Source organism: Bactrocera dorsalis, chromosome 1 (assembly GCF_023373825.1).
Source record: "Bactrocera dorsalis isolate Fly_Bdor chromosome 1, ASM2337382v1, whole genome shotgun sequence".
NCBI classification, from domain to species: Eukaryota; Metazoa; Arthropoda; class Insecta; order Diptera; family Tephritidae; genus Bactrocera; species Bactrocera dorsalis.
In genome coordinates, this window is record NC_064303.1 from 12,393,587 (window position 1) to 12,416,054 (window position 22,468).

Here is a 22,468-nt window from a genome sequence, read left to right on the forward strand (position 1 = left end):
TACAACTGACTCAATACATATGTATGTCTGTAAGTATGTATGAATGTAATATGCCTTCGTTGCATTTTCACTATGGCCTACAAATGAATATATATATAACTACATACATATTTACATATATGTGCAATAATGGTATATAATTGGTCTTCACATATTTACTCGACAGTCTCATACTGTTTTGTTATTGGTTGTTACTTTCGCGAAAATAACAACACGAAACTGCCTGCCCTTAAATGTGCCCTACTCTACAATACATTCTGTTACATCAAAACCATTTGATTTGCGAAAATTCCAATATCAGTTGCTAAAGCGATAAATGCACAAACATGCAATCAACCATACGGCCACTGATAAGCATTAATGATTATATGCGCATAGTTGATTAATAATGTTTTAAAATGTCTAATATACTGATTTTATGGAAAATAAATTTATTGCAAGCAAACAGTAGGGAAAGGTTACTTTCGGTTCCAAACGAGATTTAAGCTTGTATTCTGCCCACGCGTTATTATTTTTCCAATAATGCCAGTCGTTCTTTCTTTTCGCTGTTTAGTGCCAATTGGAGACTCCAAGTTGTCTTTCCAACGGAGTGGAGGTCTTCCTCTGCCTCTGCTCCCCCTGACAAGTACTGTGTCGAATAATCTCAGAGCTGGAATGTTTTCATCCATTCGGATGACATGAACTAGCCAGCATAGCCACTGTCTCTTAATTCGCTGAACTATGTCAATGTATTCGTATATCTCGTACAGCTCATCGTTTCATCGATGCGCTGTTGTCAACGCGCAAACGTTCATAAATCTTCCGCAGAACCTTTCTCTCGAAAACTCGTAAAGTCGCCTCATCAGATGTTGTCATCGTCAATTCCTCTGCATCATATAGCAGGACGGAATGTAGAGCTTGGTCTTTGTTCGTTGAGAGAGGACTTTACTTCTTAATTGCCTATTCAGTTCAAAGTAGCACCTGTTGACAAGTCATAAAAGTCAATATGTAAGTTGATTTAGGGTCTCCACCCAATTCCCACTATTGCTGGTTCTGCGGTACCGAAATTTATACGACCAAGAGGTATTATTTCGAGGATCCTAAATATTTGGCCGATGTTCACATCGTCCTATACGAAATTTAACTATTTACAAATGATTACTTCATCTGATTTCTCCATTTTTTATACACGAAATTTTCCTTCATCCGAGGCGTATATTCCTGAAGCATAGAGGACCGCGAAGGTGATCATACGGTAGGAATGAAGAACTATTAACTCGTGAAACGCTTGAGGCCAATTAGTCTAACTGCCTTCTTACTAAAGAGTATGGAAAATATAGTGGATAATGAAAAAAGTTCGAAGGTGCTGAAAACTGCACTCCTGCATGCGAACCAGCATGCTTACAGAGCAGGCAGATCAATTAACACTGCACTGTACGAGTTAACCTCTGGGATACAGTATTCGCTGGAAGGAGGGGAAGTAATGTTATGCGCCTTCCTCGACATCCATGGTGACACGGTAACACGTCTCGCGTGAGCTAAGCAAGAGCACTGGAGAAAAGGTGTGTGTCGGCACCCGTGCGCAGATGGGTAAAGACCGTACTGCACACCAGAATAGTAGAAACCACAGAAGGGGATAATAAAATTCATCTCGGCACTACAAGAGGCTGCCCACAGGATGGTGTGCTATTCCCCCTGTTATGGAGACTTGTCGTGAACGAACTACTCAGAGATGCGACTGATATTGTTATTATACTCGTAGTTAGAGTAAAATTTAAGAACTCTGCAATATCGTGCAAAGAAGATTAAGACTGGCTAACGGATGGTGTAGTGGGGTTGCACTGAATATAAACTTCTCGAAGACGATCGTCGTCCCGTTTACGAGCCGTAGGTCCCTACCCGGCCTCAGGAACCTAACCCTGGGGGAAGAGAGATTGAGATGACTTATATGGTCAAATTTCTTGGTCTCACGCTGGATTTCACGCTGCATCATGTTGGTCAGGGGTCAAAGCTACTAAAGCAGTAATGGTGTGCAATAGACTAACTGATAAATGCTGGGACTGCACACCATAATCATGCGACCGATTATCACGTCTGCAGTAGTGGCTTGGGACTTGAAAGCATCGAAGACTTTGGCAGAACAATAACTATCGAAGCTGCAAAGACTCGCCGCAGTCTGCGTGTCAACAGCACTTGAAGTCATGCTAGAACTCAGGGCTAAGGTAATCTCATCCCAGCGTATTAAATACTTAAGTGGCGAAATAGCATTGGCCCTTCTTCCATGGGAGAATTACCAAAAGAATAAACTTTATTAAGAAACTCAAGGTTACCCTTAGCAGCGAGGCTAAATGGAATGATTCCGCTCTCGAGCTACTGCTATGGGATAGGGATACTCAGAGACAGTCAAGCGGCACTTAAATCGATATCTGCGTTCGTGATCGATCGCTACTGGTGCAGGAGTGTATAGAACGGCTGAACATAGCCAAGTTCGCCAGCTCCGCTTCATACACCAACATGATAGGACCTGAACCCTGACCTGAACCCTTCTATTATATCTGAAAAACAACACAAAGTAATCAGTCTCCCTGCTATGTACGAAGAAAAATAACCCTGGTCATCAATATTTATATACCAATGGTTGAAATTCGGTGCAATTATTGACCCTACGAAAAATTTTGCTCTCTAACGTTAACAATAATATTTTGGTATTCAAACCAAAACACCTTTTATCTGCATGACGCAGTTGGTTAAAAATAATATTGCAATCGGAATTGTAATAACTAGCGGTGCGGAGTGGAAAATAACAGACTTGATAAAGATTTTAGTTGATTGAAATTATATTTAGCAGGAAGACAGTGTTTACAATAGATAGTTATATTCATTTTTACGAAAGATTAAATTTTTTAAGAAATACTAATGGTGTGACGTAATATAAAACTTTATTAATAAGTTTGCTTTATACTTTTTTCTTTTTATATTTTAATAATTATTTTATATATTGTTATGTATTGGCCTTTTATTTAGTATATAATTTAACATATTTTATTTTTTTTTATTTAATGAGGTAGTTAGTACTTTTTAAGTATATTATTTTGTTTTTAATTTTAAAAAATTCCACCAGATTTGGATTTTTGACATGATCGACAGTTTGCTCAACGTATAGGAATATTGAATTGTTTAGAGAATTGTCATTTTTGTTACGGAAAAATAGCAATTTTCTAAAATTTCCTTTCTTTAAAGCATGCTACTGAAATAACTATACTTGACGGTACGAAACTCAAGGCGGTTCTATTATGTGGACCTGATGTCGGCTCTTCACTTAAAATTGAAGGCACTTTTGTTAAAAAAGGGACAAAAGAAATTCCAGAAAAACTTTACTGGAAAATAAGTTAGTGAAGGGTTTTCAAATTAATCCGATATGGAAAGTAAAATAGATTTCTATCTAGTTATGCACCAAACATGAGCCCTCTAAGCTCTAGGTATTTTATTGAGCATACTTTTGACAATCTAGGGTAATTTTTTCAAGCAGAAATATTGAAATATTGAGAAAGGGGGTTACAGAGCTTCTCTCAGAACGTCTTGAAAAAACACTTTGTGGTGTTCACCATAAGTTCGGCTTATCCGAAAATGAAAAAGGAAAAAAATTAGTCAAATTATAATCAAATCTTCCCCCAGGCGGTTTCTGATATTTTTTTTTAATTTAAACATTTTTGTACATACAATAATGTACAAAAGGTCCGAATAAAATTACTCAATCCATATTTAAGAAATAAATTCGCAAAAAAAGTCATTTTTTACCATAAAAACGCTTAATAGGACCCGGGGGAAAAACTGGACGATAAGCATCGCACCGCTCACTTTTAGATGAAATCACATATCTCGGGATACTCCCGACCGATATCAACCAAATTTGGTACGTGACATACTTCTCGCATTGGTATGTAACAGTGAAATTCAGGGTTAGTCCTTTCCTGACAATGGTACATCTTCCCTTAGCTCCCTAATACAATTATTTTCGAACTTCCAGGTGACTGCATACCGCATGTATCGTCCAACATGTGAGTTATCTCAATGAAAATGGATAAAATTAGGCGAGAACTTGTCCTAGCCCCAATATAATAAACATATAACATCCGGGTGACTCTACTATATATGATTGGTGATAATATATTAGGTACCTTAATGAATTTCAGGGCACATTTTATTAGTATAGGGTGGGCCATATAAAATTTTAAATTTCGAAGATAGGACGTAAAAGATTGAGTGTAGCGTTTGCTGTATGGCACGTAGCGCCGTCCTGCTGGAACCAAATGTTGTCCAAGTCTTCCTCTTCAATTTGCTTGAAGAAAAATTCGTTTAACATTGCGCGATATCGCGATCAATGGTGATTGATGGTTACGGTTCCTTCTTCATTTTCGAATAAAAATGGGCCGATGATTCCACCAGACCAAAATCGACGATTCCAAGCGGGTTTTCTGTGCCCCAAATGCGAAAATTCTGCTTGTTAACGTAACCATCGAGGTGGAAATGAGCCTCGTCCGAAAATATGATTTTTCGGTAAAATTTACCATCCTCGGTCAAACGATCTTCTGCCCAATCTGCGAACTGTAGAATAGTGAATAGCGACCCGTTTCGTAAATTTTAGACTTTTTACTGAATATCTGTCACTTTCCGAATGGTATTTGATGTTTCCAATGTCGAAATATAGATAATTCAAATTTAAAACGTTAGATGGCCCACCCTTTATATTTTTGAGGTATCGATCTAAAATTTTGCGCATGTCTTTTTCTCCCCAATAAACGTTTTAATAGCCAGAATCGCCGATATCGGACCACTATAGCATATAGCTGCCATACGAACAAGCCAATCCTAATTAAGATAACGATCTTTTTGTACCCTTTTAAGCCATTCGGTGCAGCAGAAGTACACGGGTATGTATACGGGTTTTCTTGTTTTATGTCGAAAAGCGACGCAGTGATTTGATATTGTGTGCTAATGGATAGTCGTTGCTGGATAAACTTTTTGTCCTCGTAATAATCATGATTAAAGGCAGGTCAACAATGAAAATATAAATATTGTCACGATTAATAATAATTATTATTTAAGCTGTGAAAGGCAATGTGAATGACGTAGCTATACTTATGTATACATATACATACATACATATGCACATACATATGTATATACAAATACATGCACTTAATTCCTTAAAGCATTTCTGCACCGTTTGCGATCTCAAATTCGGCATCGGCATCGGCAGCTGGGCCATGGGTGACGCGATATTCTGCAGCTATAAAAATTCTTTCTGTATGGAAAATACTACAAGAGTAAAATTTAGCTGATTGCTGCATTGCATTTTCAAAACTGATTGTGTAAGCACTATTCCTCTGTACGAGTACGTAATCAGAGTTTATTTCAGCACTTTCAGTATTATTACAAAGGCATACATACACACACTTTTTTTTATATATGTACCTGCATATGTTCATACATATTTATGTGCATATAGGGTATATGCAAGTTTGAATATTTGACTCAGATTTTTTAATACGCTTAATGCACAAACTAAGGTTATTTCTTGAGATAATCAGCGTTTATTCAATGCTGAAATGGAAAAATCTTTCTTCGCGCTAAAATTTAAAAAATGTCATTTACATACGCATATACTTAAATACGTATGTATGTATGTACATATAGAAATACCTTTAAGCTTGATGTTGCGATTAGGCACCGTTTAAAAAATGCATGCCAGGAAAAATATGAGTTTGCTGAAAATAATTTCGGCAATGCTGAATTGTCGATACCCTGCAACTGTAAATTGACCAATAGTTTATCTCTAGATGAAAAGTTTAATAATATAAAACGATTAGTTGTAACAAACTTCACTTCACTTTGATAGCTCATCATTTATTTTTATTAAACTTTAAGAGGAACAGCGTACTCGTACAATGACTTGCGATCGGGGTTGAAAATTTTTTGATTCGAAAACTTTGGATTAAAATTTCCCGATTTTGGGACTAAAAAAAACATTTTTATTTTTTAATAAGAATACATAGATTGGCGACCAGTGCGCCCAGTAAAGTATATATTTTAGAATATATTTTATTTTTCAATCCGGTATTTGGAATTGAGGATCCGAGAGTTGTAGAAAGAAGCGAGTCGCATTTGCAAATAAAAAACGAGAGAGGGCAAAATGAGTGAGTACGAAAAGCTTGAAAAGCTGGGCCGCCGGGGCTTCAATGACGATAAAGAAGTTCGAGTATCAATTACCCGTCTGAAGAACAACAAATCTATAAAAAATTCAGGCGTTGTGCTTAGGTGGCTCATGCGCCTCAATGTGATGTGATTTCAAAGTCTCGAGGTGACCTCACGGAAACTGGCTGCCCGCTGACTCTATAAAAGAAAAGCAGGTACCGTGCCTGGTCAGTGGTGGCTCAGGTGACTTTCGCGCCTCAATGTGATGTGATTTAAAAGTCTGAAGATGACTTCAGCGCAAGCTGCCTTGCTGCTGGCTCTATAAAAGAAAACCCGGCACCATGCCTGGCCAGTGTTTAGGTGGCTCGGAAGTTACGATATCCAAGCAATTAGTCTAACGAAAGCAGGGCAGTCGAGAAAAAAGTAACTATTATAGTCCGTTATACAATTCTCTTTCAGTTATAGGTACCTTATAACACGTGTTTTATGAGGCAATTAAATTTTTGTATATAATTAATTTCTTCCGGATATCAAAGCAAGATTAAGACAAAGCTCTGGACACAAAAAAATTTCATACTAATAAAGAGTGAAATGTTCTGTGAATTGCATCTTTATCTTAAATATTTTCAATAAGAATTGGTAGTTTTTTTTTTATTTTTCAATCATAATTACGTACATATTAAACAAACACCCCATTATTTGGAATTCTGTCAAGGTGACAGACATTGGTCACTGCCGAGATGCTTATTGAGAGTTGGGTTTTTTATTATATAAAAGTCATTGTCAGTCCAAATTAATATATTTAGTTGTATGATGCCGGGGTATAATTCGATAATTCGAATTCAGGACTATGTAGGCGTTAATGAAATTTTAAACAGTCTGGAAAGAAAATGATATGTGTGTAGAAAGCGTAAATATGTATGTATATATGTACTTAAGTATGTTTATACGTACATACATATATATGTTTAGGGTAGGAGGAGCGCTTTTAGTTCCTATTTTTATACACACTCGTGCAATATTGTGGAGCAACATTTCAACAGCTGCAAAAAAAAAATCATTTCAAAGATGTTTTGATTGTACGTGGCTTATACAATAACAAAGTATAATATTGCAAGTGCGTCCCTATTTTATGTGTTTTATGGAAAAGTGTACATATGTACATATTGTATACAATTGAATTGTAAAACGACATACTATATGTACATATATGTATGTATGGACATAGATATATAATAAACAACAAGAACTGTGCGTTTTTTCGTACGCTTTTATACTCTTATTATTCAATCTTCAATTATAACAAAGTAAGTAAGAAATAATTTTGATTTTATAAACCTTATAAACCTTAAATTATATTTTTTAATTTTTTATAATTTAAAACTAGTGGTAAAAAAATTATAAATAGATAGAACAAATATTTGTTAATAATTATTTTACTTAACTAACTTCAACTTTAATGTAATGTAGTATACGATCTCTGCAATTCGCTGGTACTACTTTGTGGTACATTGTTGTCTCTGGATGTGGATGTCATCATAGTTTCTACCCGTTGACTAGTTTCGCGCATAACGCCACTAAAATCCGGCAATTCCGGCAAATCCAATGTTAAATGAGCTGAGAAACGCTTATAAACGGAGTTACTAGTTGTGTCCTTCTTTGACTTGTTCTTTAGTTCACCATACTTTAGTTGTTGTTTAAGAAATATTGAAGTTTTTATCATTTCTTGTATATTTTTGAAAATAGCCTCAGAATGCTCCACACCCTTAACGGCACTAAAAATTTATTTAAAGTATTTTATATTTTATTTTTTTTTTACAAACAGTAAAGTTTTTATGCATACCCAACTGCGTATTCCATGTCATAGCAATGACCTTGTAAATTCGTTTGCAACTGTATAACTTCCGCCCGTTTATCTGAAATTGGTTGTAGCACCTTCCTTACATGCTCCTGTATGCGAAAAAATGCCAATGATGGATCATTGGCTACAATATGTATGTTTTCGCATATTTTTTCAGAAGCTATAAAATTGTAATAAAATCATTATTGTCATTTCCACTTGAAAAAATTAAATTTACTTACTTTTCTTGGTTTTGAATGCTAAATCTGCGTCCTGTGGTGTCATATCGTCTTTTTAGTGCTTCCTATTGGAATTGGAATTAATATTTATAAACAAAGAATAAGATAATCAATACTGAAACAGCTGTATTTTGATAGATGTAAAAACAAAGGTATCGATAACTCGTGGAAACAGTGTTGTGACTTTTTTGTATAACAATCATAAGCTGGCATATATTAACATTATTAACATATTGAATAAAGCGTAATTAATCTAGCATTGCGTTTCGAAAATAATATTTTAATTATGAAATAAAATTTAGAGCAAAAATATGCATAAAAAATACTATGACGGAAAAAATAAAAATCTACACGCAGGATACTTTGTTCACTACTCTTTAACTTATCGATTAATTGTTTTCATCACAACAACATCTGCTATTTCTTGAATAAAATAAATTGAGTTGCTGCTTCTGTTTACCTAATAAAAACTCAATTTCGTGACTGAAAATGTTACGCAGCCTGTGCAGCCGCTTGGTGCCACACAGGTAAATTTAGAACAGTTTGATTTCACTTTTGCCAGATGTAATAAAACCACATCAATCTTTTCCAGCTTGGTATGTGCCTTCACGCGTGGAATGTCGGCATATCCGCCGCATTATATTGAAGCAATATTCTCGAAAAAGAAGCAGCTGAATCTTAAAGAAACTGATGAGTACATCAAGTTGTCACATATGCCAATTAAAGCAGCCAAGAACGATGAATCCGAATCAATATTTTACAACGAATTGGTGAACAAAATGGTGAATTATATAACAAAAGGTGGCAACAAGAAACTAGCCAGAGAATTGCTTACTAAGTCATTTGAATGTATGAAACGCGTACAAATCGAGCGCATGAACTTGAATCCCGATGCAAAGGACACGATAATTGCCGATCCGGAACAATTGTTGATTAAAGCAATTGAAAATAGCCGACCACTCTTACAGTTGACAGCAATCAAACGTGGTGGCGTCAAATATCAAGTGCCCATTCCGGTGACTGAAAAACGATCATATTTTCTGGCCATGAAATGGATATTGGAAGCAGCCAGAGAAAAGGAGCGAAAGGTGCATTTACCAGAAAAATTGGCGTGGGAAGTATTAGATGCGGCTTATAATCAAGGCCGTGTGGTGAAAAAGAAGAATGACTTGCATCGACAATGCGAAGCCAATCGCGCCTATGCTCATTACAGATGGAGTTAAAAAGTTGTTGAATAGTTTTTTAAAATGTGGTGCTTAATGTAAAATAATCACAAAATAAACATAACAAAATTTGAAATGTGGGAAATTTTTGTGAGTAGAATGCAATCAAGCTGTGCGGGAAAAGTTATAGGAGGTATTTTTTTATATACAGTTACTCGTTCATAATTTTTTGAGTTTGTTGTAGACAACGAATACTTGTATCTCTAACAAGAAAAACATTAACTTCGTTTCGACTAAAGCTATAATATCCTAAAAAAAAATTTAAAAAAAGTTTTCATTCAAGATTTTGATCAGTTTTTGTTGTATCGCCAGAAAACATTCTTGAAGTAATTTCGAGGAATGGTGCCAAGTTGACAGTCCTTGAATGGATAAAAATTCAAACCCGTTCCGGTTATTTACACTCGACTGTCGTGGAAACGTATTGGCTACAATATTTTGATCAGTCAATTTGTACGGCTGTTATAAGCGGCCCAATATCGACGGTTTCGACAAATAAGCAGCTTCTTGAGGAAAAAATTTAGATCGACGTCTCAAACCCTGAGAGACTGGTTCACGTGTTTACAGACGGTCAATCATAACTGATCAGCTGATCACGTTGATAATACATGGTCCGCGACGTTTGCTTATGAGTGTTACAATTTTCGCCACAAATTGAATACCCTCTTCAGCATATACAATCGTTATTGTTAAGAAAAACACAATATTTGTATAATTTTCTTGTATTATTTATTAATTTCACACTACGTATAAATTATACAGTAATACGCATGAAATATTTTTTATTCTCTTCTTTTTTTACGTAAAGAATATTAAATTAAATGAAAACGTGAGCTGGCGCCATCATTCACAAATCGGATGGCGCAATACAGACGCGATTATCGTTAAATACAATACATTTGGATACCAAGAAATCGACTATTAATAAATATATTTACATTAAACGCAGCCATAAAGAATGTCGGACTTAATCCAGCCGGCTACCTTATGCATTGGCTAAGCCCGTTTCAAATTTAACTAAAATTGTTGTTAACTTATCTTACAGAATTTCGCACACAATTTTTTGTTTTTTCTTATTTTTAGCACCTGTCTTAGACACACACCAATACTATAAATAATATGTATACAATACGAAAAAGAAACATACTTTTTGGCGCATAAGCAATATTTAGCGCATACTTGACATATTTACCAAATGAACATTTTGGACTGTTTGCTTAATTTTTTTTTATGGCAAAATATACTTATGTATAGTATTTCGAACAAAACACGTTGTGAAACGGACCGCCAGTTAAAATGAATTGGGTATATTTGCTTTTAGCCAGACATGGTCGGCTTTTATTTTTTTGTTTCTCCATCTCTTTTTCAAATATTGAACACTTATGTGTGTATGTATGCTATATATATATATGTATATATATGTACGTACTTCTAAAATATATTTTTATATTTTTCCTTGTAATTATAAAAATATATTCGTTTGTTTCCCAGGCTTTTTCTTATATTTTCCTCTTTTTCTCTTTAAACTAGAAATGATATCGGGCCTGAAGATTTGTTGTTTTCTTTTGTTTACAATTTTATTACTTGTTATACAGCACACGTTCAACCGTTTGTTTTATGTTTTTTTGTGTTTTTTATTTAAATTTTTGTTTTTTGAAATTACATTTTGTATTTTGCTATTTCGTCCTCATTACTTTTTTTATTGAGATCATAAATTACATATACAGGTTCTATATATTATATGTTTGTTTGTATGCTTATGCTGCAGCGCTGTTATTTTCGATATTATTTTGAGCTTGCGCTATGCTTCTTAATTTTTGAATATATGAAAAAATCGTCATATTCAAATGCTTCGTAGCGCTTTATTTATATGCATGCATACGTTTTTGGTGTATATGTATGTTTGTGTTTTTGCTTGTTTGTTAAAGACAATATGTCATAATTTATAAAAGCAGTTTGATTTTTAAGTTATAATTTTTGCTTTTTCTTATATTTATATGTATATGTATAAGTGTTTTTGTATTTATAAACTTAGCAAACATGATTACGTTTTCTATTATCAATTTAACTAAAACTCGCTTTTACACTAATGAAACAACCTAACAGTTTTGTAGCAACTAATTTACGCATTTGTGGTTTGTGAATATAATTTTTTTCAAATTGTGTTTATGACTTATACAAATTTTGGTTAAAATAAAAATAACGCTTGTATTATTTGTATTCAATTTAAATAAGTTAACTCATATTTTTCACTATTTTTCGTGTGATATTTTGGTTTGGTATACACAATTTGATTAATTATGCAACGCAAAAAATAAAATACACAATTGGAATTAATTATGCAACGCAAAAAATAAAATGCACAATTTTAATTAATTATGCAACGCAAAAAATAAAATACACAATTGGAATCAATTCTGCAATACAAAAATAAAATCCACATTGCGCAAACATATTTTGCATGTGCTTTCAAGATTTGTATGTATGTAGTACGTATATATGCATGTTTTGTAATGTTTTTTTTAAGAACAAATTAAATAGCTAGGTGTAATTACTACTATTCAAATGTATTTTTTGTATATAACTTTCGCACATGTACCATGTATAATTATATACTTATTTATATATGTGTCGTATAGATGAGAAATGCCTTAAGTGTCTAAGAAATAAAATTACGTAGAACAATGATGATTTATGTATGTATATAGTGCTAATCGTCTATATGAAAGAGCATAAATTTACTCGTAAACTTGCTAAAAATGAAATTGTATTTTGTATAATATTATAAAAATATGCCTACGTAAGTATAATACCAGTGCATTTTTGTTGTTGTCTATTATAAAAATTGTATAATTATTTAATATTAGCAATAGACCTATATATCCGACAAACTACAGAAAAAAATATATATATATTTATATGCAAATCAACTAACGAATGTCTTTATCAATATACCATTATCAGCATCAAACATCATCGACGACATCATCTTGTTCGTCATTCTCATCATACACGTTAATATAATTCTTATAATATTAAATATTCGACGAATTCGGACTTTGTGGCAGTGTCTGTGGTACTTTATACAACGCGAAAGCATCGTATATTTGTAAAAGTTCGCTTAAACGATATTCCTCCAAACAAACGATGCCTTGCAAATTTGGTGATAGCTTACGTGCACAGGCCATACAGTGCACAACGTGACGCTTCTCTTGTTCGCGTATAAATAAAATGTTAAAAACTTCAACCTGCAAAGGAAGAAAATGCAGAATTAGTAAATACAGAGATTAACTAGAAAATACGTTATACAAAGTATTTTTACAGTAAGAAATTAAAATAACAAAAAATTAAATTTTCAATTCTGATTTTGGGATCGGTAAAAAGTTTCAAAATTTGATTTTTCTGCTTTTGAGCGAAATCTTGCGGTTCCGTTGTTTTCCTAACAACAAAACAATTGTATCATAAAAAAATCGCCAATCCTAAAAAAATTGTATCGTAAAAAAATCACCTAACCTTAAAAAAAACAACTAAGTATCCACTAGTATGTGCGCGATTACATAGCAGCTCGGGGTAAAAAATGAATCTGTAGGATCGAATTTCAACAATTACGCTTTCTGTCCACATAATTAAAGCTAAATATATATGTATGTATATTTGTTGGTCTGCCATCAAATGTACACTATCAGCAGCGCACATATCGGATTTAGCAAGACCCATGTGCTATCTCATAATTTTCCGTCGGAGGGGCAATCAGAGTGCTACTAAAGTGTTCACTCCAAAGTATATCCGCGGATATGCAGAAAATAACTATAATAACTACAAACGAGTGGCGTGACACTTACCTCGCATTGTCCACAATAATGTGAGGCTTCATTTTTTCCACGCCCATGGAAGCGCACTTCCACACCTTTCGATTTTACATACTCCAAGGTGTGCACAACATTTTTCAGTGTCTGCAGCAGACACATTCTGTAAATTGAGAAGATTGAGGTGTTAATTATAAACATTGAAATAATAGTAAAAAGAGTGTTGCCACATTTTCAAACATATTTGTTAATTTTAATAGCATAAAAGGTGATCAGAATGTTACTTACTTGACAAGCTCAAACAGTTTTGGGTCTGAAACCTTAATATTTCTAGCGAGATTCCAACTGAGATGCACCATGGGCACAATACTTTTGAAGTTTTGCAGTTTATTCCATTCATAACGTTCAACCGCTAAGGAATATTGACGCGCCGTCAGTGGGCCCACATTCCATGCTATATTATTGCACCAACCGACTGACTGCACCCAATGTACACAACTGCAATGGGAGTGAATATATATAATTTATTATTATTATCTACAACAAATAAAGCTATTTGATTGGTGTGTGCACGCTTTATATCAGATAACTCAATCTCTACACAACTTTTTTCAGTAGAACGAAAGTTAGTATTTGATTTGTGTTTAACATCATTTGAGCGGACCGCACACATTATCAAAAATATAAAATTATGATTTGAGTGAACTTACCCTGCATTGACCCAAACCAAGTCGCCCGGCCGTTGTATGAAACGATAAACGGGTATATTCTCCTTATACAAGTCTTCTAACACCGGCCACCACGAACCGTGCAAATAGCTGATATTATTTTTTTCGCACAGATTATGTATACCACCCCAATAAGCATCGGGCACGGCAAACCACTCACAATCGCCCGGACCAATGTTTATATTTATCGAGCAGAAATTGTTATTCTCCTGATGACCCGGTGTACGACTACCCGGCACTTTCATGTACAACTGCACCGTGTTCATGCCCAAAATGACATGACCGACATGTGACAACATATTGGCGGCCGATATGACGCGCGCAAATGCCGGCAGTTTTTGCAATTCGGCAAGTTGTGAACGCCATTTCCGTTCATCCGACAAATCGACATTAGTGCCAAATCTGGAAAATGCAAAAAAAAATCGTATGTTTAAAAGCTAGTTAAGTTTGATAAAAAAAAAAATAATTTAATTTGTTTAAATGTCGAGGGCCCTACTATCAAACGCCGTTCATTTATAAATATTTAAAAACGGTGTTAGCGAAAGACCCTGCTTTGCTATAGCACTTTGATGAATAATATTGACTAGGGGTAACGACAATACTAGATTAATAAGTGCAAAATATTTTAGGTTGATTTTTAATTTTTAATGCAATTACCTCAACATTTTGTTGCCATTTTTAAGCTTTTTCCGCTTGCCACTAACGTTGGAATTGCTCACTGAATCTTTAGAATCTGAATCGGACATTGTTGGTACGCCAGTTGGTCCTTTATCATGTTCATCCTGTAAAGGGAATGATATATTTTTGAATTGAATTGAATTTAATTGAAAAACATTAAAATTTTTAAATTCTTATATTAGCGAAAGCATCAAAATATTTTAATGCATTATCAGTTATTTAATTATCATCAACATTCTTTACTATGTAGAACGAAAGTTATAAAATAAATGTGATCATCATTTTACAATAAGTATACAAAAAAAGACATTCAAATTCAAAAATACAAACCTTTAAACTATCTTGAAAGCTGGACGCCTGATATTGCGCATATTTTGCGATAGTCGTATGCGAACGGTGCGATATGCATGCCCAAACACGTTTTGCTTGGGACGCATCCCAGTTCTCATCCGGTGACTGATGCACTTGTGTGCGTACCTCAACACTATGATCGGGATTGGCCTCGACGAGGGTTTTGGTGGAGAATAGACCCAAATCTAATTTGAGTGCACCAGCCAAGCCACGTACTACAGCTATAGGATGCTTGAGGCAAAACTCTTGCAGTTGCGGACTGAAAGCGTGTTTCTTATTCTCCAAATGTACGGATGGTGTGGGCGGCAGTAGTTGTTCACGGGTAAGACGTTGTGGCGGGCAATCTGGCGGCGAAGGCGGTGGCGCATTTATATGTAATACGGAACAATGGGGCGGGGGTTCTTCAAGCGATAGATTTTTAACAGCTGCAATCAGTTGTTTCGAATCCATTTGTATGCTAAATTTCGAAGGCTCTTCCAGATCATCATCATATTTATCTCGATCATCATATTCATCTCCATGAAAATTTTCCGATTTTATATCGGCTGAGTTTTGTTCCGCATCGGTTTCTTCTTTGACGGCACCAGCAGTTTCTGTACTGTTAGTTTCGCCTGTTGGTTGCTGGCCGCTGGCGATGGATGTGCGTGTATTGCTTTTATCGGCGGTGGATAAATTCTTATCGAGGCCATTGAATAAATCCTCAGTAGTGCCATCTATATCTTCTTCCTTAATATCTAGGTTATCAGGGTTAAATGTCTTTAAAAGATCTTCAGCAAACGTTGAGGTTAAACCTTTTTGTGAGAGAAACACCTGAAGCTCCTGATCACTGACACCTAAATTAAAGTAGATAGAAGCAAATGTTAGAAAAGTATATACACCAATAAATAGCATATTTAAAACACTGTAAATGAATACATCATTTGTTGTATCGACTTTAACTTTTATGTTTTGTGTCAACTAACTAAAAATAAATATAATAATTTGTTGGTCTTCTATCAAATATACACTATCAGCAGTGCACATATCGGATTTAGCAAGACCCATGTGCAATCTCATAATTTTCCGTCAGAGGGGCAATCAGAGTGCTACTAAAGTGTTCACCCCAAAGTATATCTGCGGACATTTTTATAAATAATTATTAACCTATTTAAGTATATTTAAATTTTTATTAATTACATCTACTATGACTATTATATTATAATCATGACTAACTTTTTATTATTTCATGTTAAAGCCATATTTTAAACTTTTACTCAAAACTATTAAACGTATATATTTATAAAATGAATGAAGATGAAGCTAATGTGCATAGACTTATGCACGTGGAAACACGTGTTTTAAAACCTATTCAATACGTACAGTTTACTTACCCAATTGATCATTACTTGGTGACAATTGCGTCAGAACTCCAGATTCAATAGATGATGTGGATGGCTTCGGCACGACTGCTTTTGTTTGATCATCACGCGTTCCAGCGTATGCGGGAGGTGCATTCGTACTCGACGTCGCTTCAGTTATATTTCCAGTCGTTAACGAAGATGACGCTGTGGAGTGTATAGGTTGTCCTGTCGCTGGTTGCAGCGACGGCGATTGCAATTGTTGCGCTTGTACATTTTGCGGCAATTGACACGTGTTCTGCTGTCTCATTGCTTGTTGATATTGTTGCATAAGGCGATATTGACTGCTGAGTTGTTGGAACAACGCCTGCTCTTGATGATTAAGTGTGCTTTGGTTTTGTTGCAAAAATTGTAAAGTTTGTAGTTGTTGCTGTGAAAGGAAGAAAGCCGGTTGCGCTGGGCGATTGCCGGACTCGGTTTGTTGGAGGGCTTCATCTTTGAAACGCTTTGTTGGTACATTATTTATATTCTGATGTGTATGTGGATATGGTGGTGGTGGGCCCTGAATTACCTTAAATTATATTGAAAAATATTCGATTGATTATATTTTTTAATGCAAGTGAATTTTTTCATGCAAATAAATAAATTGAATATGAAAATATCTTTCTCCAATTTACAAAACCACTGGAAGTGGTATTTTCACGAACCTTTCACTTAACCTGACAAAAATGAAATGGAAGGAAATGAACACGTTTCCTACGCAACATTGCCAATAGTTTTTCTAGTTTTACTTCTGCGACGTTGCCACAAAATTATAATTTTTTTTGACAGGGTTTCCACAATTTTAATATATATTTATATGGCAATAAAGGTTCAAACCATTATAAATTTATTTTTCAAAATTAAGATTATTTAATTGCGTATAATTAACTTATGATATACAGTTGTTATTCAACTTTTAAATAAAACTATTTACAAAAATTTAAAAACAAAAATAAATTATAGGACCCACCAGTATAGTATATTAATCAGAATGGTAACTAAAAAGGCAAAAAACTCATGTAAATACCTAAAGTCATGCAGGTACCCAATTCTTAATATTGTTAAAGGTAATTTCATTTATTAGCATTGGAAACAATAAGTTAAGAATTATTACTATAACTGCATTCCGAACACTATGCAACACTCTCAATTTTGCGTAAAAAACAGTAGCCAAACGATTAAATTTCTTTAAAAAGCCTAAATCGCAAACAATTAGATTTACTATACGAGAAATTATGAAAATCTAACTTACCGAACCGTGAGCACTTTTGCCATATTGACGTTGCTGCACTTGTGTAGCTTGCTGGTGTTGTTGCCTCGAACTCATTTCCAATGAAATTGGTAAATTCCAAGCTTCTTCAATTGAACAAAGTTGTCTTCTTTTTGAAGTAATACTTGGCATAGGCGCTTGGGCTAATTGAGTTTCTAAAAATTTTATACGTTGAGACAATCCTTTACCCAAGCCTTGACACTCTCGTGAAGTTAAGTTTCCTGTGGTACGTAGTTTAAGATTTAAATTTCCAGCTTTGCTATCGTTAACTGTAGCCTTTGGTTGGGTATTCTGTAAAGATTATTAGTAATATATTACTTATAAGAAAGCAAACAATCAATTTATGAATATATCAATAACAAAAATCTATCACTGGACATATTAAAAAAAATTACTTTAAAAAGTGTAGTTGTTACTTGATATTGATAATTAACTAACATTTTTTATACTTCTTGTTGCATTTAAATAACATGCATACGCATCTCTTGGTTGACCACAACTCTCATACAATATTCCTAGGTTTGTCCACGCCGCCTTATGATTCTTGTCGAGTTGAACTGCACATATATACGCTTGAAGCGCGTCTGTCGGTTGACTTTGCTGCTGATATAATACTCTATAAAAGTCGAAAAATACGTATTATTAAATATTTGCAATTTAACTCATTTAAAAATATAATACCCGATAGAACACCATGTATCGGCGTTTCCTTCACTCTTTTCCACAGAGTTTCTGTAAGCTATGAATGCGTCGTGAACTTTATTAATACCCGCATAACATCTGCCTAATAAATACAGTGATTGTCCTGATTTCGGATTTGCTTCAATTGACTTTTGTAAACATATTATTGCATAATTATCTCGTTGTTTTTTATCTCCTAATGATTCCACACAATGATACATCCATCCTTATAAGAGGAAATATTTTTGTTTTCATTAAAATTATATTTTTGAAAATTAACGTAATACACATACATACCTAATTGTCTATATATATCTGCTTTCAATTCCAATGTCAGCTCTTTACTATTAAGAAGATGCTCGTAGGCCTCTTTGGCCGCTTTATGCTTATTATGAACTTCATATAGATGGGCAATGTGAAATTTTACTGAAAATAATAATATTTGTTTAAAATTTTTTTAAGCTTGCAAATATATACTTACTTTGTAGTTTAGAAAATGTACATGGAGAATTGTCAATTTGGGCTAACTTCAAATGTTTAAGTGATAGTTTATACTCCCCAAAGACTTTTAGCATAAGCCCAATGCGTAAATGTGCTTCACTAGCCCGCAAAAAATTCGGGTCTTGATAAAGTAAACTTCTAAACGCTCTAATAGACCTAAAAAACAGAAATTATAAAATTTGAAAATTGTATATGTTTTATTTTTTAAAAATTTAATCAACAATTTACTTATAATTAATTAAGTGCTTAAGACTCAGTTATAACTCACAAATCACCAATACTGTATGAAGTAACGTTCATATATTTCTTCTATTCTATTATTACATTTTCATAGCGATATTAGCATTATATTAAAAAAATCATCTTTAGTTATTTAACTTGATTTCTTGTTCTTTTTCAGCAATTATAAAATCGTTTAATAAATGTATCTTAAAATATTTGGAACATTTTATTTTAAAATCAAATCAACTCTTTAATCTTACCTCACTCTGTTTCTTTTACAAAATTATTGTTTGTACTATGTAAACCAAATTTACAACAATTATCTCCGTTAATGTTGAAAATCTCTAAAGCCTCCGAAATAGCGGCATAAAAACATTCTAATACGTATGCCTCTCATAGAATACATCTACGTACCCTCGCAAGGGGATATATTGTTTGTAACTGTTTCTGTTTCCGCCCTGTGTGGGGTTATATACTATATATATCAAAACTTATATATGTATATACAAAAATGCATGTACATATGTATATATGGTCAAACATTTTGTTTCATATGCAGTAGCGAAAGCTTTGCAAACAAATATGAAAACACAAAAAAAAACTTTACAAGTTCAAAAAAGTAATAAATAATAAAAAAATCCCTTTTCGTACCACCCCAAGATGCACATTTATGCACTAGCGCATACTCTGTTATGTGTACATACATATGTAAGTGTTGCTCTACTAGACTTTGCAGCAGTGAAACACTAGTGCCTACGTGACCAGACAATCCACATACATTTTATATGTATGCAATAGAAAAATTCTAATGAATTTTTAGAAATGTAATATTATTTAATAGGTTTAAAATTTGTTTTGAATATATTGGTTACGAAATCAAAATGTTTTCTTTTGCAAAGTTTGTCTTGTTTATGGGGTTAAGAATATAGCTGTTTTTTTTTTTGTTGTTGGCCAGACAAAGTGAAAAAGTAAATAATGTTTATTTTACATAGTGAATCATAAATCATTACACTTTACCATTTAACTTACGTATTTTCTAATAAGTTTTCTTTTAGTTATTTAGATGACGAGGAAATTAGATATTTCATAGATGAGGCGTTAGCGTGTAGATGTACATGAAAACAAATGCATTAGATGTGGATCCCTTCTTGAAATATTGGTGTATACACAAACTAACACCATCAAATAATTTTCACGTATTTTATGAAATATTATTCTTTTATGTTTACATTATTCGCACATATTATATTGATTTAAAAATTTGTATACGAAAATGTAATTTTATTTATTTCACTAAGATATATCGGTGTTAGAATTTATGTTAGTTTATAAAATATTTTTCGTTCCGGTTTTATCATTCGTAAAACGATTACACATATTCGTTAGTTATTCACAAATTTATTCATCATAAATAACCACATAATGCATAAAAACTTGAGTTATAGTACTTGTGTTAATTTTGGTGTTGTTAACTTCTTACAAATACACTAAATTCTATTTTTTTATTACTACAATTAAAATCACTCAATGGCAGTGAGAAATAAATATGGCGGACTCAACCGCACAAAGGCAGTGCATCGTGCCCTACGGAAGGAGTTTAGCGAACTAAAAAAGAAAATATGGGAAATATTATGCATAGTGTTGCCAACAATTTCCATTAAACATTGAAGTCTGATTATGGTTTGTCTTCATTTAATTGGCAACACCTTTATAAAATGGGAAATTCCAAACAAATAGGTAATGAATTTGATAAAAAAAAAAAAATAAAAATATGTTTTATAACACAAAATAAAAGTAATTAATACTATATAACAGTTGCAAAAATCATATACATATATTGTTAGGTTCGTAGTTTCCAATTGGACATATCATTTATTGCATTTAGCAATTAGTAAATCTGGTAAACGTAGTGGTATAATATATTTAATATTAAGTAAAATAAACTTGAAACACAAAAAACCAGAGCTGAGAATATAAAATATATATAATAGCACTGACATTAGCATGCATTGCATAAAATATATATATTGGCATGATTAACGCTTAATTAAATATAATCCTTACTTTGTAAACCAAATTGCACTAGAAATCATTTTAAAGGAAATCATTGAAAATATGCAAAAAAAAAAATAAAAAAAACACCGAACATACTTATCTATGTATATGTTTTTTCCACTTATAAAAATTTGTCTACTCACAATGATACTTAAATAAAGACATATATGTATATATAATATATATGTATATATTATTTATGCGAGTGTACTCTTTATACAATAAATAACGCCAAAGATTACTAAAATAGACTCCAAGCCTAGTTCCCATCTACTATTTTTAATGGTTACTTACTTACCATCTAAATGCATTAAAATGGAAATAAACCATCCCAAGGCCATACAGAAAAGGCAAATTTTTCCAGTTCTTCGGACAAAGTTGATAATACTTTTGATAAGCTGCAAGCGCTGGAATATAAAAATATGAAGTTATCAATAGACACTTGGAATGATTTTATTAAAAGCGGAAAGTTGATTAAAGAAGTCCAAACTTCCAATGCCTTAACATGCGCAATAAATATTCATACCTTCGTCATACTCATCAAGAAGTAAATGAAGGTGTCCCAGCTTACAATAAGTCAAAACATCTACGGAAATTTTATTTTTATCTTTACCACTCTCCTGATTAGTGGTAGGAGTTTCCGCAGATGTTTGATTAGCACTTTCGTCTTCTTTCTTTTGGGGACTTGGTAAGTCAACAGGCACTTGGGTACTGTTTTCCTGAAACAGTTCATCACTTCCCTGCTCTGTCTTCATCACATGTGAGTTTGATTCTTCAGGCACATCCTCTGATTTTATTGCTAATTTTTCCCTTTGCTCCTCTTCTTTTCTTGATATAATAACCTTTTGTAAGATTTTCACTGCACGCTCAACAATGATACGTATGGCTGCATTTTCAGGCGCTGTCAATTTGAGAAAACCAAACTGGCGACTGTGTAGTTAGGAAGAAATTGTTGAAAGTATTATAAAATGGTATGCCCAAAGTAAATGCAATGTGGAACACACCTGTCCAAGTCGGCTATAAAGTGCATTTCCTCCACGGTAAGATTGTCCTCAGCATCAAAATCCATTTTTGTTTAATAAATTCTACGGCAACTAAAACAAACGTGTAAACTCGCAACAAAAAACAGGGTATACCGTACGTTGCCACCTTTTCATACGTCTTACAAATAGAATGAAATTACATTACATAAAATGGAAGAATATAGTGGATAACTACAACAAAACAGGGTGAATAGTAAATAGTGTTTTTCAAGTTTGCCAATATTTTTGGATGTTTATGTATAATGTATAATAATTATTGTTTTTTACACATTTCTTTTTAA

General features: G+C 33.4%; 3 protein-coding genes across 7 annotated transcripts; 1 reads left to right on the forward strand and 2 right to left on the reverse strand.

The window, feature by feature from the left end:
- Window positions 1–7,565: 7,565 nt before the first annotated feature.
- On the reverse strand, window positions 7,566–8,413 carry LOC105233573 (BLOC-1-related complex subunit 8 homolog). Its single transcript, XM_011215686.4, has 3 exons — window positions 8,257–8,413; window positions 8,018–8,195; window positions 7,566–7,949 (listed from the first exon to the last, which is right to left on the reverse strand). The coding sequence occupies exons 1-3, from the start codon at window positions 8,297–8,299 to the stop codon at window positions 7,631–7,633; spliced, it is 540 nt and encodes a 179-aa protein (XP_011213988.1). The 5' UTR covers window positions 8,300–8,413; the 3' UTR covers window positions 7,566–7,630.
- A 209-nt stretch (window positions 8,414–8,622) lies between these two features.
- Window positions 8,623–9,552, forward strand: LOC105233574 (28S ribosomal protein S7, mitochondrial). Its single transcript, XM_011215688.2, has 2 exons — window positions 8,623–8,780; window positions 8,846–9,552. Exons 1-2 carry the CDS (start codon window positions 8,743–8,745, stop codon window positions 9,474–9,476), a joined length of 669 nt encoding a protein of 222 aa, XP_011213990.2. The 5' UTR covers window positions 8,623–8,742; the 3' UTR covers window positions 9,477–9,552.
- A 627-nt stretch (window positions 9,553–10,179) lies between these two features.
- LOC105233575 (lysine-specific demethylase 6A) lies at window positions 10,180–22,305 on the reverse strand. Of its 5 annotated transcripts, XM_011215689.4 has the most exons (15): window positions 22,149–22,305; window positions 21,671–22,074; window positions 21,443–21,551; window positions 18,848–19,023; window positions 18,664–18,792; window positions 18,367–18,592; window positions 18,124–18,301; window positions 17,668–17,976; window positions 16,407–16,944; window positions 15,016–15,869; window positions 14,665–14,789; window positions 13,990–14,409; window positions 13,568–13,777; window positions 13,316–13,442; window positions 10,180–12,721 (listed from the first exon to the last, which is right to left on the reverse strand). In XM_011215689.4, exons 1-15 carry the CDS (start codon window positions 22,211–22,213, stop codon window positions 12,509–12,511), a joined length of 4,083 nt encoding a protein of 1,360 aa, XP_011213991.2. In that variant the 5' UTR covers window positions 22,214–22,305; the 3' UTR covers window positions 10,180–12,508. The 5 variants fall into 5 exon arrangements, with proteins under 5 accessions (XP_011213991.2, XP_011213992.2, XP_049317490.1 ...); XM_011215690.3 differs by lacking the exons at window positions 21,443–21,551; window positions 21,671–22,074; window positions 22,149–22,305 and adding an exon at window positions 20,119–20,699; XM_049461533.1 differs by lacking the exons at window positions 21,443–21,551; window positions 21,671–22,074; window positions 22,149–22,305 and adding an exon at window positions 20,599–20,621.
- Window positions 22,306–22,468: the final 163 nt, after the last annotated feature.